Source organism: Melampsora larici-populina (genome assembly GCF_000204055.1).
Source record: "Melampsora larici-populina 98AG31 unplaced genomic scaffold MELLAscaffold_2, whole genome shotgun sequence".
In the NCBI taxonomy this organism is placed as follows: Eukaryota; Fungi; Basidiomycota; class Pucciniomycetes; order Pucciniales; family Melampsoraceae; genus Melampsora; species Melampsora laricis-populina.
Window position 1 is genome coordinate 398,124 of NW_006768766.1, and position 21,704 is coordinate 419,827.

General features: G+C 40.6%; 5 protein-coding genes across 5 annotated transcripts; 3 read left to right on the plus strand and 2 right to left on the minus strand.

The window, feature by feature from the left end:
* Positions 1 to 181: 181 nt before the first annotated feature.
* On the minus strand, positions 182 to 967 carry MELLADRAFT_101580 (uncharacterized protein; the record flags this gene model as incomplete). The annotated part of the gene is made up of 5 exons (XM_007404806.1): positions 182 to 216; positions 283 to 337; positions 417 to 445; positions 573 to 768; positions 839 to 967. The coding sequence occupies 5 exons, from the start codon at positions 965 to 967 to the stop codon at positions 182 to 184; spliced, it is 444 nt and encodes a 147-aa protein (XP_007404868.1).
* Positions 968 to 2,092: 1,125 nt separating this feature from the next.
* Positions 2,093 to 3,934, plus strand: MELLADRAFT_88929 (uncharacterized protein; the record flags this gene model as incomplete). The annotated part of the gene is made up of 8 exons (XM_007404160.1): positions 2,093 to 2,126; positions 2,208 to 2,452; positions 2,523 to 2,898; positions 2,966 to 3,039; positions 3,121 to 3,371; positions 3,445 to 3,541; positions 3,638 to 3,743; positions 3,834 to 3,934. 8 exons carry the CDS (start codon positions 2,093 to 2,095, stop codon positions 3,932 to 3,934), a joined length of 1,284 nt encoding a protein of 427 aa, XP_007404222.1.
* An 887-nt stretch (positions 3,935 to 4,821) lies between these two features.
* On the plus strand, positions 4,822 to 6,281 carry MELLADRAFT_58895 (uncharacterized protein; the record flags this gene model as incomplete). The annotated part of the gene is made up of 5 exons (XM_007404161.1): positions 4,822 to 4,931; positions 5,074 to 5,193; positions 5,259 to 5,685; positions 5,787 to 6,011; positions 6,084 to 6,281. 5 exons carry the CDS (start codon positions 4,822 to 4,824, stop codon positions 6,279 to 6,281), a joined length of 1,080 nt encoding a protein of 359 aa, XP_007404223.1.
* Positions 6,282 to 8,669: 2,388 nt separating this feature from the next.
* MELLADRAFT_88931 (uncharacterized protein) lies at positions 8,670 to 10,029 on the plus strand (the record flags this gene model as incomplete). Its single annotated transcript, XM_007404162.1, has 5 exons — positions 8,670 to 8,782; positions 8,862 to 8,984; positions 9,043 to 9,478; positions 9,571 to 9,795; positions 9,853 to 10,029. 5 exons carry the CDS (start codon positions 8,670 to 8,672, stop codon positions 10,027 to 10,029), a joined length of 1,074 nt encoding a protein of 357 aa, XP_007404224.1.
* An 8,907-nt stretch (positions 10,030 to 18,936) lies between these two features.
* Positions 18,937 to 20,143, minus strand: MELLADRAFT_101584 (uncharacterized protein; the record flags this gene model as incomplete). The annotated part of the gene is made up of 2 exons (XM_007404805.1): positions 18,937 to 19,383; positions 19,901 to 20,143. The coding sequence occupies 2 exons, from the start codon at positions 20,141 to 20,143 to the stop codon at positions 18,937 to 18,939; spliced, it is 690 nt and encodes a 229-aa protein (XP_007404867.1).
* Positions 20,144 to 21,704: the final 1,561 nt, after the last annotated feature.

Consider the following 21,704-nt stretch of genomic DNA (forward strand, 5'->3'; position numbering starts at 1 on the left):
CTACTATCAAGAATGTTGTGAATGTCAATATGGAATGTGCATAACTATGACTAAAGCTGAATCACAGATAATCAAGAAAGGTTTGGTAAATGAATAAAGAGATATAAATAATTAAATGTAAAAATGGGAGATGCCCTACACCAGAGGCACTGAGGGTGAGGTGAAACACTTGGATACTTAATCAAGACATGCCATCTACTGCTTGCGATTGAATGGCTGACCAAATGAGATATGTCAAAATAACATTCTGCAAAAAAGGTAGGATAAGATGAAATGACTAACATTTGTAATGAGTCATACGCTGATGATTCCTGACTACAAGTAAGGCGGCGTATGCCTACAGGAGCGTCGTGTTAATAAAATACACCATGGTTTAAGAAACATCAAATTGACTCTTCTCATCGATGTAGACTTACTTGTAGTATACCATCAATCACTAGAGAACCTGCAAAAGCCAAAAAGAGCGTGTGAAATCCCAGGGGACAGAACACTTTTCAAATAGTCTCATAAGATAAGATGTCTTCCTTAGATTATAACCATTGTACGACATTCCCAAGTGAGAGGCAACTTACGTGCTGTAAATCCTTTGAAAGTTGAGCTGACCACACTTCGAATGATTGCAGGTGCGTCGGTGTCCGTCGTTGTTGCTGAACCGCACAACTGCATGATTGCTGAGGATCTTGAACTGAGGATCACCAGCATTGCAATTCCTCGCACGAGCGACAAGCCAAGCACCAATGCCCAAAGGAGACTAATACTTTTAAGTGCCTGTGAGATGTTTTTTTCAGAATCGTCAGCTTTCAGAATGACCCACGTCTATTGTAAGAGGATAACTGACAGACCACGACTGACGACTGAGCGCCGTCGTACTTGCAAACGCGACCACACAGTTGGCCACAGAAACCGAAGCAAATACTATCGACTCGTGGCTTTTGGAGAAAATATCGATTGATGCACAATTACCCATAGGTAGCGCGCAGGGGAAAGACGTCCGATAAGAAATAACCCCGTCAGCCTTTATTTGTGCCGCACCGCGGCTCATATTGATCATGGCTAGAACTCAACTGGTCGGGCCACAAGTCAGATCCAACGTAAAAGAGGAATATCGCGCCGGCCAAACTAGTTCGCGGACATAATCCATTGATGTCGTTGGTATCATTTAGACGTCATCGTCAAAGCGGGAACGCGTCATTTAGGGTGAGGGAAGTATAAAATCGATGATCAACTCGATGGGTAGAAATCTTGAGGCGAAGGCAATGGCAGTGTGAACGTTTTAAGCGGGCGCACCTGTAAAAGAATATGAAAAAACACAAGGCCATAGCTCCTCTCCGCATCGGAAAGAGAAGACAGCAATTCTTAAGCAGGTTTAAATCATCACGATCCAATTAAGAGACATGCCTCGTTAGATTCAAAGCTCTTTCAGCGTGCCATACATTGTGACTCACATCGCACCACATTTTTCGAAAGATGACCAGGAATGAAGGATCTTAAGTTCAAGAAGTGACAATCAAGATTGTTATGAAGAAAAGTTGAAGTAGATTTTTTTATGAATGTAAAATTGATAATTGGACTTTTGACGAGCCAGGTCCACGACAAGGCTATATGCGCAACGTTAAGTGCCAGGACCGCGCTTTGTGATCAGGCACAGATGAGACATTGCGGAAGTGTGAATGCAAGATGGATCAGTGACCGCTGACACGAGCTCTTCATAAAAAAACGCCTATGAATACAAATGTCCCTTGTGTGACAATACATAATTTCCTGACTTCCTCACCTGTAAACCGATATCATGGCTTTATACATACACACTATTTTGATTTTTGTCATTGCACATCTTCTTCGATTTCACGAATTCTGTCGACGCACAATTGGCCTAGTAACTGAAAAAAATCAAAATCTTGGGGGAACTGAAAAGACAATCACTATCGAAGAAGTAATGTTCAATGAACCATGATGAACGGCACCGGAATGACCGAAGAATGTATGTATTTGGCTGCCGGCAGAATGATTGCACCTCCTGATCTCTCAACTGGAACGATTTCCTTCTCGTTACAAGTTCGATTTGCTTGTTCTCTTCATCGTGTACGCAAAGATGCCACACGCTGATCAAAAAATTGATATCATTGGTTAGTTCCTTTGACTTCTCTATCTATTTGCTTGAGGGTCGCAGTTACTTAAACCCAAGCTACGTGATCATTTTTTACCAGTGTATGGTGCAACAGGTTTCACAGGCAAACTGGTTTGCACTTACTTCAAAACCCAATATTTAGATCACAATGGTTCTTCAGAGGAGACACTCAAAATCGGTATAGGTGGTCGATCGAAAGAAAAACTTGAGAAAGTGAAATCTGAATTAGATTTACCTTCTTCTTTACCGACCTTTGTGGTCGATTCATTCGATGCTGATGGTTTAGCAAATATGTGTAAACAAACCAAAGCTGTTATCACATTAGTAAGTCTTTCTTCTTTCCTGATTCTCATATATCTTGATTTACTGACTAATATGGAATCAATTGGTACAGGTCGGACCTTATGCATTATATGGTGATGCTCTAATTTCAGCTTGTGCTGAAAATGGAACCCATTATTTTGATTTGACGGGTGAAGCCCTATGGGTTTCACGTCAGATCTCTCGACTCACAACCAAAGCAAAAGATTCCAAAGCCATCATAATCCCAAGTTGTGGATTCGATTCGGTCCCCAGCGATTTGAATACCATGATCGCAGCTCATGAATTAAAAAAGATTACCGGTCAAGATTCAAGTGTCGGATTAGTCACGTCGGGTGTCCAAGTTAAATCGGGTTTCAGTGGAGGAACTGTCGCTAGCTTGTTGACCATGTATGATGAGGGTCTTCCTGCCTTGCGCAAAACCATGTCGTGCTATTTTTTGAGTCCTGGTAAGGTGTTTCCAACTAGTGCTTGATGATACTTCAAATAATTTGATGGCTTCTTGTATCATACCAGTTGAAGGTGTCCAGAAGAGAACAGGAGATTGGATTACACGCGAGGGTCCCCTCGTAGGTGGTTTCTTCTTCATGGTCAGTACATCAATCTTCAAATCAATCTTCACAAGCACACAGATTTAGAGATCAAGACTTATATTGAATTTCCTAGCATAGGCGCCACACAATTGCGCCATTGTACGTCGCTCGTGGGGCTTACTCCAATCTTCAGACGGCGAGACTGTACCGGATCACGCTAGATATGGACCTCAATTTACCTACTACGAGTACATGATCACACCAGGTGCACTGGCTGGGTTTCTCTTAACTCTAGCCTTTAGGATCATTGGGTTTGTTCTCCTTATCCCTCAAATCAGAGGATTGGTCAGAAGATTTGGTCCTCAAAGTGGAGATGGTCCTTCGAAAAAGTAGGTCTGTAGTTTGCTTTCTAGATATTTTCAATGTAATCTGATTTTGGGTTATCATACATGATGAAATTAGAGAACGAGAATCGGGTTGGTTCAAAATGATCACAACTGCTCATTCGCTGGATGATGATGTACAAGTTAGCTCGACCATGCGCGGTAATAAGGACGCAGTGAGTTTTCAAGTTGATTTTTCATTTATTTATCTATCCTTTTGATTCCAGCTCAGCCTTCATAGTCTGATGATATGCTTTATTCGTTTTTGACAGGGTTATGCTTGGACATCAATGTGTATTGCAGAATGTGCAGTAACCGTAATCAAATCGTACGATGAACTTACCCCACTGGCTAAAGCTGGAGGCATTCTGACCCCAGGTGTGTTGTGAATCCTGATTCTATGAAATGTGAAAATGAAACTCATATTGATGAACCTCCTTAACATTGTTTTTGAAATTTGTACAAAAGCTACTGGTTTGGGTGATGCGCTTCGTCGACGACTTCAATCGAATAAAGTTATCGAACTTGAGATTGAAGTGATCAAGAATGATAAGAAAAAAGATAACTGAATGTCATAAAGCGTTTAATGACCTCAAAAAACCATGAGACCTTCTTATATGGGTTCGACTCGATTTGTTATGATATATTACCATCGTTATTGCTGTGCTTGTACAAATTTTACTGCTGTTTTTGCTTCACTTCTGTTAATCTTCTGATCTTTATTGCAGTTCAAGACGGTCTCAGCAAAATAGCATTACATCACATCATCATTAATCCTCTTGTTTGTCCTTCCTCTTAATCATCTATGGTTATAAGGGATGAACCAAAACATACCTACTTATTTATCAAGATCACGTCCTTGATAGCAGATTTTATTATCAATTGCAATGTATAGCTTTATCTTTTCCGACTTAACATCTCAAACCATGTAAACATAACTTTCTGCAACAATCAGTTATTAGCTTAAATATTGATTTGTCACAAAAGAAGCAGGTAATGTGAATTTCCTTTTGATTCCTTTAGGTGACCATCCGTAATCCGAGGTATGGTCGAATGGCAACCCTGAGGAGGTTAGACTCAAGAGCTTGAGGGAACGCTCCAAGGAGTCTTTTTGGCTCATTCCGATCATTCGGATATCCCCTCACCTGGTGGCCGTCATGATGCCATCTAAATCTTCCTCGCACATGAGGATCTGGAAAAGTGAGTAAGCACAGAATTCTGGACGTCACCTTTGCTCACTTCTGGGAGCCACTTCATGATTGTTGAATCCAGTTGTTGCTCATGACCTGGATACTGTCCTTAACATTATTAATGGCTGCGAAGATTTCTGATGTTTATTGTTCAGTACATACTTTATGAGTTTTCAGAAGATTCCCTCACACACAACTTTTGTTGATCTCCTCCACAAATTCAATCATTCCCCGGGGCATCGTTATGAACGGGGTGTAGGGACGAAATGTACAATTCGGGAAATTCCTGGAAATTCTTATCAAGAGTTTCCAAAGTCCACGACCCTCACGATGTCGATGAATATCAGTCCTTCGAGCTCAACAGCTGCTATTCCTAGTCCCAAGAATGTCCGGACGACCGATCTTCAGTTTTGCGAGCGACTGCCAAAACTCGAATGGCAAGCCTTCGTCTCGATCACTCTTCAACAAAACTCGGATTACGAACCCAGTTAATGAGAACATAACTATTCTTTGTGTAGCCATGCTCACTTGAACGGTTCAATTCCCCGAGACACATTTCTCAGACTGCGGGCTTTAGCAGCTGGAAAACATCCTGAACTGGCCTCCGACTTTTCGTTCGATTCACACACACTGGACCAGTAAGTATCTTAAAATTTTGGATCAGGGTTTGGGAATGCCATCACTGAGAAAAACGTATGACCAGATTTTTTGCTGCATTCCAGAATGATATTTACAAGGTCACAGATAATCCACAGGCCGTCACGACAGCTACTGTGTCTGTTTTAGAATCTTTTGAAAAAGATGGCTGCATTTATCTCGAGCTTCGTACCACCCCACGCGATTCTCAATTCATGGATAAGGCTCGATATCTCGATACCGTCTTGAAAGCAATCGAATCATATGATCAAACGAAGATGATAATTCGATTGTTAGTAAGCGTTGATTGGAGACATACCCCTGAGGAAGCTTTGGCTATCATCGACCTAGCCCAAAAAGAACGGGGACGTGGAATTGTGGGTATCGACGTGTGTGGTGACCCCTCTAAAAGTGGTAGGTACCGAGGGCTACTTCCGGCTTTGAGAAAGGCTAAAGAGGAGTACAACCTGAAGATCACCGTACATTTTTCCGAAGTTAGTCTACTAACATCTTTCCTCATTTTCTAATTAGTGTGGGTAGGCTGAGACTGAGTAGTATTCTAACATTGATCCTGCGCTCTCCGTAACTTGAACAGATCGAATCCCAAGGACCGTACCTAGATCATCAGCTTAGAGACCTTAAACCAGACCGTCTGGGCCATGCGACATTTCTCACAGCCTCAGCACAAAATCACGTCATAGAGAACCAGCTACCAATTGAGGTGTGTATTACATCCAATTTACTTACCAAAACGGTGGAATCAGTCGAGGAACATCATGTGAAATGGGCAGTGAATAATGGAATCCCTGTCCTCATCTCGGTAAGTTTTTAATGGCTATCAAACTTGATGTCAAAACCACGTCCTAGTTATGAATCCTAAATTCCTCTGTAGACCGATGACACACTTTTATTCGATACCACTTCTTCAAATGAGTACAAACTTGCTTTACAACTTCTTGGTGGAGATAGAGCCTTGCTGCTAAACCAAATTAAGATGGGGATTGAAATCACTTTTGGAACGGACGAAGATAAGGCCTGGATGAGAAGTAAAATAGATGACTTCACAAAGGATGGGCTCGAATGTTCATAGAAAAACCTTATGGTCTATAGAATCTTGATCCTTGATTGTGAATTTGTACTATGTGGGTCGATTATATAGAATATTGCATTGAAAAAGTCAAATGATACACTGCTGCCAGGGTTTCTGAAGCTTACATTCGCAATGAGCAAGAGACGTTCTATCTTGATCAGACACCCATATAGACTGCAGGATGTCATTTTAGCTCTTATCTCTCGTTTCGAGTCTTCATAGCAACATGGCTTTGTTGGCAACAGAGTTTCAATCAGAGTACTTATCACACTATGTACAGGAACATCAGGGCATTGAATAGAGCTCAAGTACATACACCGGAAGTTGCAGGGCTTGATAATGTGAAGAGAACACTATGTTTGAGGGCTCAGTCATATATCCTTGGCACAAAAAGCTGAACTGAAATTGATTTTGTTAACATGATAATGTCAAATATTGTTCATTGAATACTTTGTAATCATCAGCAATCATTCGCAATTTTTGTTCGCAACAGAGCTCTCTATACTCATCAAGCGTACCAGGGGGTTTTTACGTACATCTATGCATTGGGGGTTGCCCTAGGAGAAGCCTAGCCGATAGCCCCGTAATGTTCTATGACTCTCGCAGTATAAGGTTTCTGTTTGCTGTAAGATGGTGCACACAAAAGATAAGGGTAAGATATGTCAATGCTGCAAGGCAAGTAGTATTCTTGATGTTGGAAATCAAGCTGGGAGCGGGTATCAGTATATGCCAGAGATAAGCCCCTCTTCCAATGCAGCCGCATCCGCTATTGAAGAGGTGCTTATGACTAAAACCTCGGGCTTGGCCTGAGCACAGTAGGATTTTGAAGCACTTTTGCTTAAAACCTCATCTTGAGGTCTGTAAACATCATGAAACCTCACAAAAAAGTGTGAGGTGCTTTGTATAAGCCTTTTACACATGCTCATGCCACTTTTAGCACCAATTTGTTCGAGAAAAGTGAGTTGAGCTGTTGAGTTCTTTTAAATCTGGGTCTGATTCATTACATGACCTACACCTGCCTACACGCGCCCTTGAGACATCCAAGATCACTTGATATGATTGCCTTGCATTTCACAACTTTTGACATGCAGATAGCAGTGCACTCTTTTCTCGATGTTCGCTATCTCACCCTCTCACCATTTTCACCCAGCGTTCTTTGTAGGATGAAACATGTTCTAAGGAAGTCAACTTCTTGATTTGGACGGTGCTCTTTGAGAGCTGTTTGTACAGGTCTACATTCATTCCGCACCATATTTTTACGCGCTTCGCGCAGGCCACAATTCTTTGTATAAGCGTACAAGCTTTGTGAAGCACGAGAGTTCTCAGTGCTAAGGCAGAGAACACGAGTGAAAGCAAAGAGAAGTACCTGGAGGTACGAGAGCACAATCTGATAAGAATGAATGAAGAGGGAACAATAATTGAGAAAGATGAGACATTCTCATACAGGTTTGAGCTCGTAATAACAAGGTACACATCATAGATAGATTAGAAGAAGGAGACATTGCATCATAAGATAATTATCAGTAATGTAGAGAGACGAGAGACGAGACAAGACGAGAGACGAGACAAGACGAGAGACGAGAGACGAGATAAGAGACGAAACGAGAAACGAAACGAGAGACGATAGACGAATAATTATCTTAATACTTTGGTTGTCGCGGTCGTGATGTCATCGCTTTTATACGCTCAAACTCCGCATTGTACGCTTGTTTTATAAGTTTGATCGGCATCATGCTCGGGTTTCAACTTTGCCACAATGCTTTGGTAACCTTAAATTTAATCCACATCTGCTTCGAACCGGTTTTCCGCTTGAACATCTTATGCGGTTTGCGAGTCGCAGACGGTTTCTATCCCGGTGAGAATTACTTTCTGACATTCTAGTATGATAAGATAAGCATGTGTTCTGGTATGTGTTTCAAAGTAAGTATGTACGTGTACATACTTTTTGCTATATACTTTTTTTGGCGGGGAAGGCGAGGCCAAAAGTATATTTTTTTTCTTTGTCCCCGCCAAAAAAAGTATGTAGCGAAAAGTATGTAGCGCTACATACTTTGCTTTGAGTACCCTTAATCAAATGCTCAGTTTTACCTTGAGATCTTTTTACAGCTCGCTATACTCGGCCGATTTCCTAAGCTCCTAAGCTATAATCCATCTTTCACTGTCATGTAATACGATCAAAAATCTTTACTTGCATTTGCGCCGCATCATTTGACAAGGTCATATAACATTCTGCCTTCGAAATAACCCCTCAATTTCGTATCAAGAAAGCCAAGCACATAGTAAGTCTCCGCGTCATTTGGTTTGTGGTAGTGAAATGAACTGCTATCTACACCCGCGCCCTATAAAATTTTCCTGACGAATATAATGCCCTACTCAAGAATTGGCATTATGAAAGTGTTCAGCTTGATATCAATATCCGTATGGCTATACGGGGTAGTCTCCTCTTTTGATTCAATTAGCACAGATATTCAATTTTGTAAGCAACTGCCAAAGCTCGAATGGTAAGCCTTCTTTAACATTCATTCTTCAACAAAAATCAAGTTACAAGTCCAGTTGACAAAAACATGATCGTTGTTTGAGCAGTCATGCTCACTTAAATGGTTCCATTCCTCGTCACAAATTTCTCGAGCTTCGAGCTATAGCAGCTGAAAAGCATCCTGAACTAGCCTCAGAATTTCTCTTTGATTCCCACACAATTGAACAGTAAGTATTTGAAAATCTGTGTCCAGAGTTTAGGGATATGGTCACTGAGAAAAAAAAGTACGGCCAGATTTTTTGGTGCATTCCAGAATGACATTTACAAGGTTACAGATAATCCAAAGGCCGTCACAGCTGCGACTATGTCAGTTTTGGAATCTTTTGAAAAAGATGGCTGCATTTATCTTGAGCTTCGCACCACCCCAAGGAATTGTGAATCCATGGATAAGGCGCAATATCTAGATACTGTGTTGAAAGCAATTGAATCCTATGATCAAAGTAACATGAGAGTTCGATTGCTAGTTAGCGTTGATTGGAAACATAGCACAGAGGAGGCTCTCGCCATCATTGAGCTAGCCCAAAAAGAGCGGGGACGTGGAATAGTTGGCATCGATGTATGCGGTAATCCAACTCTAAGCGGTAGGTACCGAGAACTGATCCCGGCTTTGAGAAAGGCGCAAGAGGAGTATGGCTTGAAGGTCACCGTGCATTTCTCCGAGGTTAGTCGACTAGCATGTAACATCAATATACAATTTATTGCCCTAGGCCAAGCTTTTTTCACTCATTGATACTTTCCTGTTGATATGAACAGATTGAAGCCCAAGGACCGTACCTTGATCATCAGCTTAGTGAACTTAAACCAGACCGTCTTGGCCATGCTACATTTCTGACAGACTCAGCGCAACAGCATGTCATAACAAATAAGCTACCAATTGAGATTTGCATCACGTCCAATGTGCTTGGCAAAACGGTGAAATCAGTTGAGGAACATCATCTCAGATGGGCAGTGAAAAACGGAGTCCCTGTGCTCATCTCAGTAAGTCAACAAGTCAAACCATTGTCCTCTGAGTTGTGAAAACTGATTCCCGTATAGACCGATGATACACTCTTATTTGAAACCACGTCTGCAAATGAGTACCAGTTGGCTCTTCAAATTCTTGGAGGAGATAGAGCCTTACTTCTAAAGCAAATGAAGATAGGAATCGAACAGACTTTTGGAACAGACGAAGACAAGGCCTGGATGAGAAGGAAAATGGACGCCTTCGAGTGAAGATGAGCTAGAATAGAAACTGTTGACCTGTTGTGACGTTTTTGTCCTTGACAAGACCTAAAACATTAGGGGGGCTCAAGTCAAAATATTTTACTACTTTTATTGTAATAGGGGGTGTCAAGTCAAATTATTTAAGACAAAAACCCGTAAAAAAGATTTCCGCAGTAGCGTAAATTTACGTAAATCTTACGAAAACGGGATGAACATAAAGGTGTCCTGTTTTCGTAAAACGTAAATTTACACTCAAAAATAGGTTACAATTCAAATTCAGCGACCTATTTTTTTACAGCGGAAATTTATTCTTACGACAAAAACGTAAAAACTTATCCGCATTAAAAAAAAGTTGTTGTAAATAATTCAACTTGACACCCCTTAATTTTTTTCCCCAATTGCATAAAATTTACGCAAAATTTTATGCAATTGGGAAAAGTTATACAACATCCCGATTTTTTTAAGCAGCAAATTTACGCAAATTTGCGTAAATCTGCTGCTCAGAAGGAGATCCAAAAGAAATTGTTACGGTCCTGTTTTACAAATTGGGAAAAGTTTTTACAGCACGGTACCATAAAAAACTTTCCCCGATTTTTAAGAAAAGGCCGCAAAATTTTTGACTTGAGCCCCCTTATTATGTGATTTTGACAATTGGTTGTGGATTTTGATCAGCTTGTGTGATTTGACAAAAAAACTGCATTGAAAGAGTTCCAACAACGCCCTGCTGCTCCTTGTTTGTTTCTGAAATTTTGTATACCACACAAAGAGCTAAAAGTGCAATGAAAGGAAAGTGCGTATGTAAACATTACCATTGTACATATTTACATCTTCCAAGTTCAAAGCCCCAGAGGTACCAGATGTTCCTACTACATCATGCTCCGGGCCTCCAGAAAGGATCACTGGCTCACTGTTGACAAATAAAACTGTGTGTCGGATGTTTTGTTTCTAAAAAGTCTCAATGGCATTTGAAGTTTGGGGATGGGATCCCAAGGGGGCCCTCTTCATCCACAATTTTTGCTTGTACTCCGTGGCATTAGCGGGGTTCAAGTCAAAAATTCCAAGTAGGAATTTTACAACATCCGAGAGAGTTTTTTAGGACAAATTTTACCTAAAACCGACTTGGATGTCGTAAGAATGGTTTAAAGAGAGGCCACCAAGTCTTATAAAAAGACAAAGAAAAGCTTTGAGACAAAGGTACAAGTGCTGGAAAAAGGCACATTCTATCTGCTGTTATGGACTCAACGAGAGAGAAGGACAAAGAAAACACCCATTAGGGAAGTAAAAAACTACTCGTACACCTTTTCTTGAAACAAAAAAAGACGGTATTTTTTTCTTGATCCAAAAAAAAATCAATCATCTTAAAATTATAGGCATTATGGGGGCTCAAGTGAAAATATTTTACTACTTTGATGGTAAAAAACTTTTCCCGAATTTTTTTGAGCAGCAAATTTATGAAAATTTGCGTAAATCTGCTGCTCAGAAGGAGATCCGAAAGAAATTTTTACAGCCCTTTTTTACAAATTGGGAAAAGTTTTTACAGCACGGTACCGTAAAAAACTTTGCCCAATAGGGGGGCTCAAGTCAAGATATTTTACTACTTTTATTGTAATTTTTTTAAGCAGCAAATTTACGCAAATTTGCATAAATATGCTGCTCAGAAGGAGATCCAAAAGAAATTTTTACGGTCCCTTTTTACAAATTGGGAAAAGTTTTTACAGCACGGTACCGTAAAAAACTTTCCCCAATAAGGGGGCTCAAGTCAAAAATTTTGCTGCCTTTTCTTAAAAAATTGGGGAAAGTTTTTTACGGTACCGTGCTGGAAGAGGTTAGGCACAAGAGTTTCCGTTCTTGGAAACTTTGACGAGTTTTGTTTTTGTTATGCTAAACTCTGGACGGCCCCGGAGGGTCTGAGCGGATTGCAGTGACAGAGAAAGCTAACAACCAGAGGCCCGGCGGGTGGCCTATAACACTACAATAAGAAACCGACTAAAAATGGGAGGGTGGGTGAGAAACAAAAAAATTGTAAAAAACCGTAACAGGACAGAGACAAATTTTTGTTGATAAAGTTATGGATGTGATCAAACTGGTAAAGAAGAATGAAGCAAAAAGGATTATTCGGCTTTTGGGATTACAAAGATGAAGAATAGACTTTTTGGTAAAGAACCTTGAAAACCGTTACAAAGATCTCTTTCCCATAGACATACAAATCTTCAAAGAAGATTAAAGAACAAAACCTAAACTCTGTTTCCCATTTTCACAACTCTCTAAACCTACACCTATTCCCCTCGGTTAAAACACGTCCCAACCACAAGTAAAAACCTTTCCCAATTTGTAAAAAAGGACCGTAAAAATTTCTTTTGGATCTCCTTCTGAACAGCAGATTTACGCAAATTTGTGTAAATTTGCTGCTTAAAAAAATTACAATAAAAGTAGTAAAATATCTTGACTTGAGCCCCCCTCACAGGGGCAAAAATAGATGCTCACATAGGTGTGAGCGTTGAAATTTTTGTGTTTGTTTCAATGTTTGTTCAATTTTACTTCCCTTTTCTTTCCTATTTCTTTCTACTCATCAGCTGATTACGTGATTAACCAGAACTGAGCAGAAAAACTAAGCCTTGCCCAGGCTTTATTCCTTAGCAAAGAAGTCTGAGGAAGGGCTGATCCATCTGCTCGGTATATCTCAGCTGCTCAGCTGATCCTGAGCGTCATTCCCTGGTTCAGTAGGCTCCAAGGGACACCACTTATGATTAGCTTGGGGGCTGAGCTGACCTGAGTATCCTCTTAGCTAATTCACTGCAGCATCCCTTGGATGGATCACACAGGGCCAGCCTTGCCTCAGGCGTCATGGCTCCGGAATGAAGCCTGGTGCCCATCTGATCAGTTGACCAATGCTACTCAACTATCCCTCAGTGATATTCCTGAGATCAGAAGGATCCAAAGGATTTCACTGCTCATTGGCTGAGGGGCTGCTCATCTAGTCCCCAGGGGCATTCCTGGGATCAGAAGGAGCCCAAGGATGTCACTGAGTATTAGCTGAGGGGCTGCTCAGCTGCTCAGCTAGTCCTCAGGGGGATTCCTGGGATTAGAAAGATCCAAACAATGTCACTGAGTATTGGCTGAGGGGCTGCTCAGTTGACCTCAGCCCCTCGGTGTGAGCAGCTTTGTCCAGGGGACATCACTTAGGATTAGCTGAGCGGCTGAGATAAACTGAGCAGGAGGATGGCTCTTTTATGAGGCTTCATTCCTTAGCAAGGAAGTCTGAGGAAAGTCTGGCCCATCAGTGACCCAGCCAGGGGATGCTACTTAGTATTTCCTAGGCAGCTCAAATGTGATATTCCCTGTGCAGGCTTCTTCACTAAGAAATGAAGCCTGAGGAAGGTGTAGTTCATGTGTTCATTTTCATTTTGACCAAATTGCTGAGTATTCAGTGACTCACACTGCGAATATAATGTATTTTTCCAAGGTGAAAAATGATTACATTTGTTTCACAAAATGATTAAAAATGCATTAATTCTGCATTTTTCTGCATTAATTCTGCATTATTAATCATTTTGTGCATTAATGTCAATCATTTTTCACCTTGGAAAAATACATTATTTTTGCAGTGTCATGAGCTGATCCTGAGTACTCATCTGGACTCAGTTATTGCTCATCCAAGATGGAAATGAGCCTTCTCAATCAATGTCAAGCAAAATGTGAGCAAAACAGGCTGATCCCCTGAACACAACCAAAATTGTGAATTGAATGAATCTGAAAGAAAATTAATCTTTTTTGGAGACTTCAAAAAAGTCTACAACACTCACATACATGTGAGCATCAATTTTGGCCCCTGTGCCTTAAGCAGCAAATTTTCGCAAATTTGCGTAAATCTGCTGCTCAGAAGGAGATCTGAAAGAAATTTTTACGGTCCTTTTTTACAGCACGGTACCGTAAAAAACTTTCCTCAATTTTTTAAGAAAAGGCCGCAAAGTTTTTGACTTGAGCCCCCTTATTGTCGTATCATTTTAGACCTCGCGAGTCATAAAATGTGAGTTATAATTTACAACCTTTGAGCGATGTCTAAAAGCCGTTTTAGGTCCAAATCATTTTGACTTGAACCCTGCTATTGATCCTTAACGTCAGACCTGAGGCTGTGCCATAAATCTATACATGAAATCCCTTGGTGTTGCTCAACTTATCAAATGATGATGTGCCGTCAAGTGATCAAGTTACTCAATCAATCTTGATGTTTCAATATCAATTAGTGCACCATGGGGCAGGTGGCACGTGACGCTCACGTGAGATGTCCCTCTGCCATTGAAATAGGTGCTGTCCACCTCGTGATACCCGATGTGAGCTACACATGCCAGCCAGTGCAAGCTTCACCCAATGTGACAACGTATCCACCAGGTGGTGGATTTTACCTTGTCATCAAGTGAGCTAGATCACCAGTTTTTTGAGTGAGAGGACTCACCCAATGAAGGGGTGAGCAACGGATGAATGTTGAATAACCCCGATGTATGACATACACCACCAGCATGCCCATTTGATTTAGGCTCAGCATTTGTGATTTACTCACAAAATCAACTTGTACAAAGAACACTCATCTATTATTTGCATTGACACACCCATATACATACACAAAAAAACACAGACAGACCGATCTGAAAATGAATGGAAACAATTGAAATATAAACCATCAAATTAAAAATCAAAATGATGATGGGAATCAAAATACTCGGTAGGGAATTGAGATTGTTGAAGATGTGAAGTATTTCAAGTGAAGTTATTGATATGGTCAGTAAAAAGGATCTTCAGTAGGGTAAAAAAAACAAGTTTATTGGAAGTACAACATAAACAATTGACAGCTATGGTTGGGTGCTGGTGAAAAGAATACAATTGATGCAAATTTAGATGAACAATGATGATGAGAAATGATTTAAGTGAAGGCAATAGTGACCTAAATATCAATGACAAAAAAAGAGCAAGAGACTGGGAACAAAGAGAAGCTTGATCAATTGTCAAAGAGAACACTTCAGTCAATAATTTGAACACACTCAACAGTATGGATGATACAAACAAGAGAAAACACAGATAGACTTACTATAAATGAAGAATTGAGGAAAGTCTTATGAGGTGTGAGAACAAGGATGCAGTGACACTTTTGATTGTAAGTTGGATGTGGATGTGGATTGTGATGGTAGTGACCATTGGAAGAGATTGGCTCAGTGGAGGAAGTGACATGATGTTTCAGTGACATTCAACTGTGACGTCACAGCTGACATATCACCATTCACAAAGATATCCCAAATTGTATATTGATTGTTTTGATTCTTTATGCTTGAGACCCAACCTAACAAAGTCTCTCTGGGCAAGCAAGTCTGAAAGACAGGACTTGAGACTTGGTTTGTGATTATAAAGTGAGTTATTGAATGATGGGCATCAGATCTCATGTGGCGTATGCTGGGCATGTGGCTGGCATGTTGCGCTTGCATGACCCAGCTCGCCCACTGCTAGGCTAGTAAACTATGTACATTAGCATAATGTGAGCTTGCTGTTCATAGCGAGCTCATTTCGACAATGGGTGACAAGCTTGGGTGAGAGCTACGTAGCCTCCGTCACCCTACCGTCACCTCGTTCTCCACAATGGGTTGTTGTGAGGATACCTTGTTTGCATCTCACGTGGGCCCAGTGAAAAGTCGCCCTGTGGTGTCCTTGCTTGATATTCATCAGGTTCTCATCTAATATTAAGCTAAGACCTCAAAATTGATTTCTTTTTTCTTTTCTTTTATTCTATTTTAATTTTTCAGTTAGTTCTTTTAACTTTGAATCCATCAATCCTTTTAATTGATTTCATTATTTTTCTTCCTCTTGATTTTCTATTGATTTTATTTTTAAAGATAACATTGTAAAATTTATTTTGACTTATGTACTACCAGTTGAGTTCAATTGATTTAATATGATTGTGATTCTTTTTACATTAAACAACTAAAGTTGAAAATTAAAATGCTCTTATCACTATCCCTTTCTGAGTTGTAAAGTTTTAGCAGCGCTGATCAAATGTGAGGATAAGAAGAAAAAAATGTGCTGAAATGTGGTGTCTTGTGAATATAAAAAGAAAGGGTTGAGAAGCATGTTTTGCTTGCCACAGCGCGTGAGCTTTCACACCTGGTCGTCACAAAGCTTGCCTCACACCCTAACAAGGCAAGTCAGTTCACCCGTTCATTGAGTGAGTCATTTCACCTTGTTACAATATGAGATGACTCACCCATTCATTGAGTGAGCCATGTCACCTTGTTACAATATGAGATGACTCACCCACTCATCAGGTGAGTTATCATGCTTTAGCAAGGTGATCAGATTGGGTGAAGGCCACACTGGCTGGCAGGTGTAACACACGTTGGGTATGACCAACGCCGGGCCGCTGCGCTGCGTAACAGCAACGGGGGGTTGCACTGCAGCACAACCTGTTGGTTTTCAAGTCATAATGGGCAGCGCAGTTGGCAGCCGCGCTGCCCGTTGCGTTTCCTTTGCGCAACCAGGGAAGAGGAGACCATGGATAGTGCTTTATTGCATTGTGTATATATTAAGGGTTTACTACGTGTATATTGGAATAAAGACACAAGTCTTCTGACATCATAAATTCAATTTTTTTACCTTCTTTGAAATGATTAACTTTGTTCCAATCATTTAACCTTCTTTGACTTCAACTTCCCACCAAAAGCCTTGATTGCTTCGTTTACCTCAGTATACTTATGTGCTAAAGGCACCCCTTGACAAATCCAAAGCCTGGAACCCACACAGAATTCAATTGATTGTGGGACTAGAGATGCACGGTCAGATGAGCATATATCTGCCGCAGCAGAAAATGTTTGTTCCACTGTGGCCAAGCTTGCCGGAAGAGACATATAGTCTTTGGCTAGAGCAGCCAGTACTGGAAATACCGCACCATTTGCCTGGAAATAACAGCATACAAATGATGAATACAAGGATGAAGATTCAGATGAGAAATAAAAAATCTTCTTACCTTCCACCATGGCAAAATCACTACGCTTTCACGGGTGTTGTCTTGGCCAGACATCGGATGTGACCCCTTCAAGTAGGCCGCGACTTCATCTACCTCAACCTTAGGCTCTTGAGCGGTGAACAATTGAAATACACTATTGACTGATTGATTTTGCAGGTTGTCCTTGGCGGGGCTGGGTTCACCTTAGGCTTAGCGGCTGATACAAGATCCTCACGTTGCTTGTCGAATTTCTGTCAAAGAAGATTTTCCGCACGGACGGTGTGGGGACTTTGAGGTCCAAACGCTTTCTTGTAGAACTCGAGTCAAAAGAAGGGGTTGAGGAGGCTGGCCATAACAGTTGTATTGCATTGTAATGCTTCTTCCAGGTATTTATTGACCCGAGATTGCATTGAGATAATCATTGGTAAGAGAGCGTCACCGACTTGAAGTTCCTTGGCACGACTTGCAAGGTGCACCTTGAGTGCGTAGAACTTGGGGATGACCATCAAACCGGTTGGTCCATCGCCCTCCATTTGCTTGGTCAGGTCAAGGAAAGGCTACGGATAATCAAATGTTTAAGTCAAGGTCACGGGTTAGTAAGATTCAAGCTACTTACAGCCAGTTTGTTGGGCAATTCTTCAAGGGAATTCCAGTCGTCCGGTGAGAAGTAAATCTTGTGGAAGTATCCACGAGGTTTTTGCAAAGTCCTAGTGCGCCTTTTTCTACTGCGGACTTGTTCCAAGTCCTCAGCGAGGAGTTTGTTGACCACCTAACATAACAACATTTAGTCAGCGAAAAGATCCCAAGTGAACCAGCAAGAATAACAGGTTCACTGTCAGCCTAACTCTTCAAATTGATGACGAATTTGAAAGAGGAGGGTGAATTTTGTTACTCACAAAAGTTATATCTTTGAAATCTAGATAGACTTATCTATAAATTCAAGAAGTAGCTTTATATTCTTGGCAAGCAATCTGTAAAAGTAAGAAACAATTGTTAGTTGTACTGTCTCAGGTGCAGGATGGCTACTGCTGCCAGTTAGATGTTCAATGCACTCACAAACAAATCTTCTCAAATTGACCACTAAGAACAGCGGTTATATTTAAGGCTTGCTTCAGCAGTGGTCCGATAACAGTTTATCGGAAAAAGAGAAAAGGATTAGAGAATTACTGCTCAACGAGAACTACCAAGTTGATCTACAGCAAAAACTCCTTTAGAGAAATATGAAAATGGAGGAAAAGAAACTTGTTCAAAAGTATGAGAGAGTTATAAAAAGAAAAGTAGTATCTAAGATTCTAATTGTATAACGGTCTAGGATTCAATCAAGTTGTAAGTAAAAAAGGTATTTGTATCTAGCTTTAGTTTATAAAGTTTGTTACAATAAGTTTGGTGTGTCTTTCTTTTTTCTCAAGATCCTTTCATACTTCGAGAATAGCCTATATTTTATACCTTCAAAAATATATATTGTTATAATTCTTTGTCCAGGGTTTGAATTTTGAGTTTGCCTAGTTTCTCGCCATTGCATTGTTTCATTAAGTAATGGTGGTTACCGCCTCTTTTAATTCAGCTTAGTCAGGGTTTGTAATCTTGACTAGGTTTGGTCTAAACCCCATTTTTAGTTTGTGCTAGTCATAATTATGTTATGCTGTCATTTATAATCATGATCTCTTTTTATTCTAAATGACTTGTAATATATGTTTATATATATATATATATTTGTACACTCTTGATACTGAGTGATATGCGTTGTATGTATTTTATTCTAAGGGTTCAACCCAATATATATTCTTGTTAACAAGCTAGAGGTTCTGCTCCGCAGAACCTCTTACCGTTGACATTCACACTCACCTTTCGTGCTTGTACCAACCTATTTAGGGAGTCAAACTTGGTGTTCCATCGTGTGGCATTGTAGCCAGGAATCAAAGGGAGAAGTTTCAAGTTGAGAGCCTTTGCCTTCCTTGAGAAATGTCGCCTCCAAGCGGCTGATTGAGCGACTCGGCGCGATATGAAGTATTGAAAGGATCCTCAGCATCCTTTTTATCCTCATGATCCTCATCATAGTCTGGAGCAGGGGTTTTGACCTCATGTTGTGAGTCATGGTCAGTCTCGTACTCATCTTCTTCTTCCGGTGTAACTTCAAGATCATGTTCTTCAATATCAATGTTGATGACTTGGGCCCAATGCTGCTGGTAATCTTCTTCTTCTTCGGCAATGACTGGCAACTTTCCAGTGATTGGAAATACACCAAGGGTTGACTCACACATCTGGAATCGCGAAGGGGATGATTGACCAAGTTCAGCAAGACCACCTTTGACTGTGCATGATATCTTGTGGAGGAAACACCAAGCATAGTCGGTTTTAGGGCTCCATGTGTAAGAACCCTTTGTAGCAGCCAAATTGGTGTCAGATTGAGATAAGTCAGTAAGCTCGTCTTCAGCTATTCAAAATTGAGTGTCCATCTCTTCGGCCATAGTGATGTTGTTTGATCCTGAATTGGTGACGTGGCTGAGCATGTGGAGGCATCAAAGGTTACAAACTGTTCTGAATCAGTGTTTTGTTCAAATAATATATAAAAATTAAAATATGAAAATTAAACTTATCTTATAATGAAGCTTATGCTTCTTCATGAAATGGATGTGCTAGCCACTTTCCGTTGTGATGCCAAGCAATCAGCTTGAGCGTCAGATGTTGAACTTGAAATTGCCAGTTGTCGTCAATGAAAGCCACCGAAGCGCCTAGGAAGGCATGGATGTTGTTGGCTGATGTCCAACCATCGTGAATCAGGGTAAACCTGCCCTTGTTGCCCTGCCACATTACAAAGTAAGCATCTAAGTCAGCAACGTAGTTATTGAATGAACAATATAATGAAAAGATCTATATAGTATACAAGAGACTTACCAAGATCTCCTTCAAAACAGTGTCTTGCAAAGACGTATACATACCGGCTGCCTCTCTCGCCACCCAGGTTTGTCCGAAAATCTTGATGTCGCTTCGGATATACCAGAAGGCCAGGCGTAAGTGGTAATCCTCAATCCGGCTCCAAGGCAAGGCCCCAGCAAGAATCCAGACCGCAAGTATCTGATTTAAGGTTTTGTTTTTGAATTTAACCTTTGAATCTTTCAGATCAAAAAACTCTAACATTTGGCGTTGGCTTTCCGCTTTCTGCTTTCGTTCTTTGTTGTAAGCTGAAGGTGGAAGGTTGGCGCCAGCTTCAATAGCATGCTGGTGTGCTGTACACACTGGTCTACGGCGAGTGGCGGTAATGTAGCCGTCCCGATGCGCCTTCAGGTTGCTGTTTGAGTCCAAAGACACTCGGCAGGTCTGACCGCACCAAAGGCAAGGATATGAACAAGGCCTATGGCCTTTGTTCTGACCACCCAGTCGAACAAGTAAGTAATAAAATCATATAAGTGATTGTGATGATTGGAATGTGAGTTATGTATATTAAGAAATACTCACATTGTTTTTTCTATATTCTGGTTTGTCAGGGTGGCACTTACTTTAACAGTTAAACCAAGGGCTTTTAACTAGTAATCCTGACAACAATCCTATTGGATACGTAGGATTGATTATATCTATAGTGAAAATAAAACACCAAAGATATTATTAATGAGTTTTGATTATACTCCTAGATCGTGGATATGTAGATATGCCAAGTCTGGGTACGTCCACAGCCTACTGCAGGATAGCAGATGGAACTGGTCAGGTCCTAGGCCGGGGAAGTTCTCGAAGATAGTAAATCTAAGAGTAGCCTGGGTAAAACCTCAGGGATCTTGTCAACTTTACGTTGCAAGAACAATGGTACGTGACCAAGATAGAGTTTTACTGACTCGAAACAGGGACAGTAAAAAATGGGGAAGGTAATAAAACCGAGATAAACTACTTACAATATGGTAAGAGTTCTACTTGACGCGTTTTCTAGAGCGCTAATTAATAAGCTGATTCTTGAAAGGTACTAATATTTCTAGTAAGCTATATTGATTCTTGAGCGGGTAAAAACAGGTGCCTTCCTTTCTCTGGAGGCAATCCTTGGTTCCTTTTATACCTTTCTCGCTTAGTCGGCCAGCTCGTGGTTGCTGTCTTGCAACTTTGCTGGGTTTAAGCTTGTATTACTTTTTCCTTCTAGCTTGGTTGTTGTATCGCATTTGGTTGTAATTCACGTGGGGGTTTTTTATTGTTGGTCGTTGTCTAAGTATACGTTTTGTTTGGATTCTGTCCCTTTTGGGTCAGTGTTTCTAACCGGAAGGTTTTGTAATGTGTATATTATATATATATTGATTTACTAATCTCGTGATATATATGTATAATTAGGAAGAGAGATACAAGAGTCCTTCTCTGCCTTCACTAGGTATTTTTTGTTGAAAGATGTGGAAACAAAAAAAACATTGTTTCCAAGGAACTAGGTCCATTTGGAAATGTGTTTATCGTTCTATGAATGTAGACTCGTTTTTTTGTGGTCTTTGAAACTAGACGCTAAGGTGTTATTATTCTTTTTGGTTTATTTTTGTTTTTATTATTTTCTTAGAATACTCTGTATTCTTATTGAAGCTCTTTTGGTTTTGACTTTGTCAGAGCTCGGAGCTGACATGGTTCTCCAAAGTAATCTACCACAGCATCGTACTCCAAGTCGTCTTTGGCATCAAGAACCTTTGCACGCTTGGCTTGTTGGCGTTTGGTGAGCCATCATCTCACCACGTAGAAG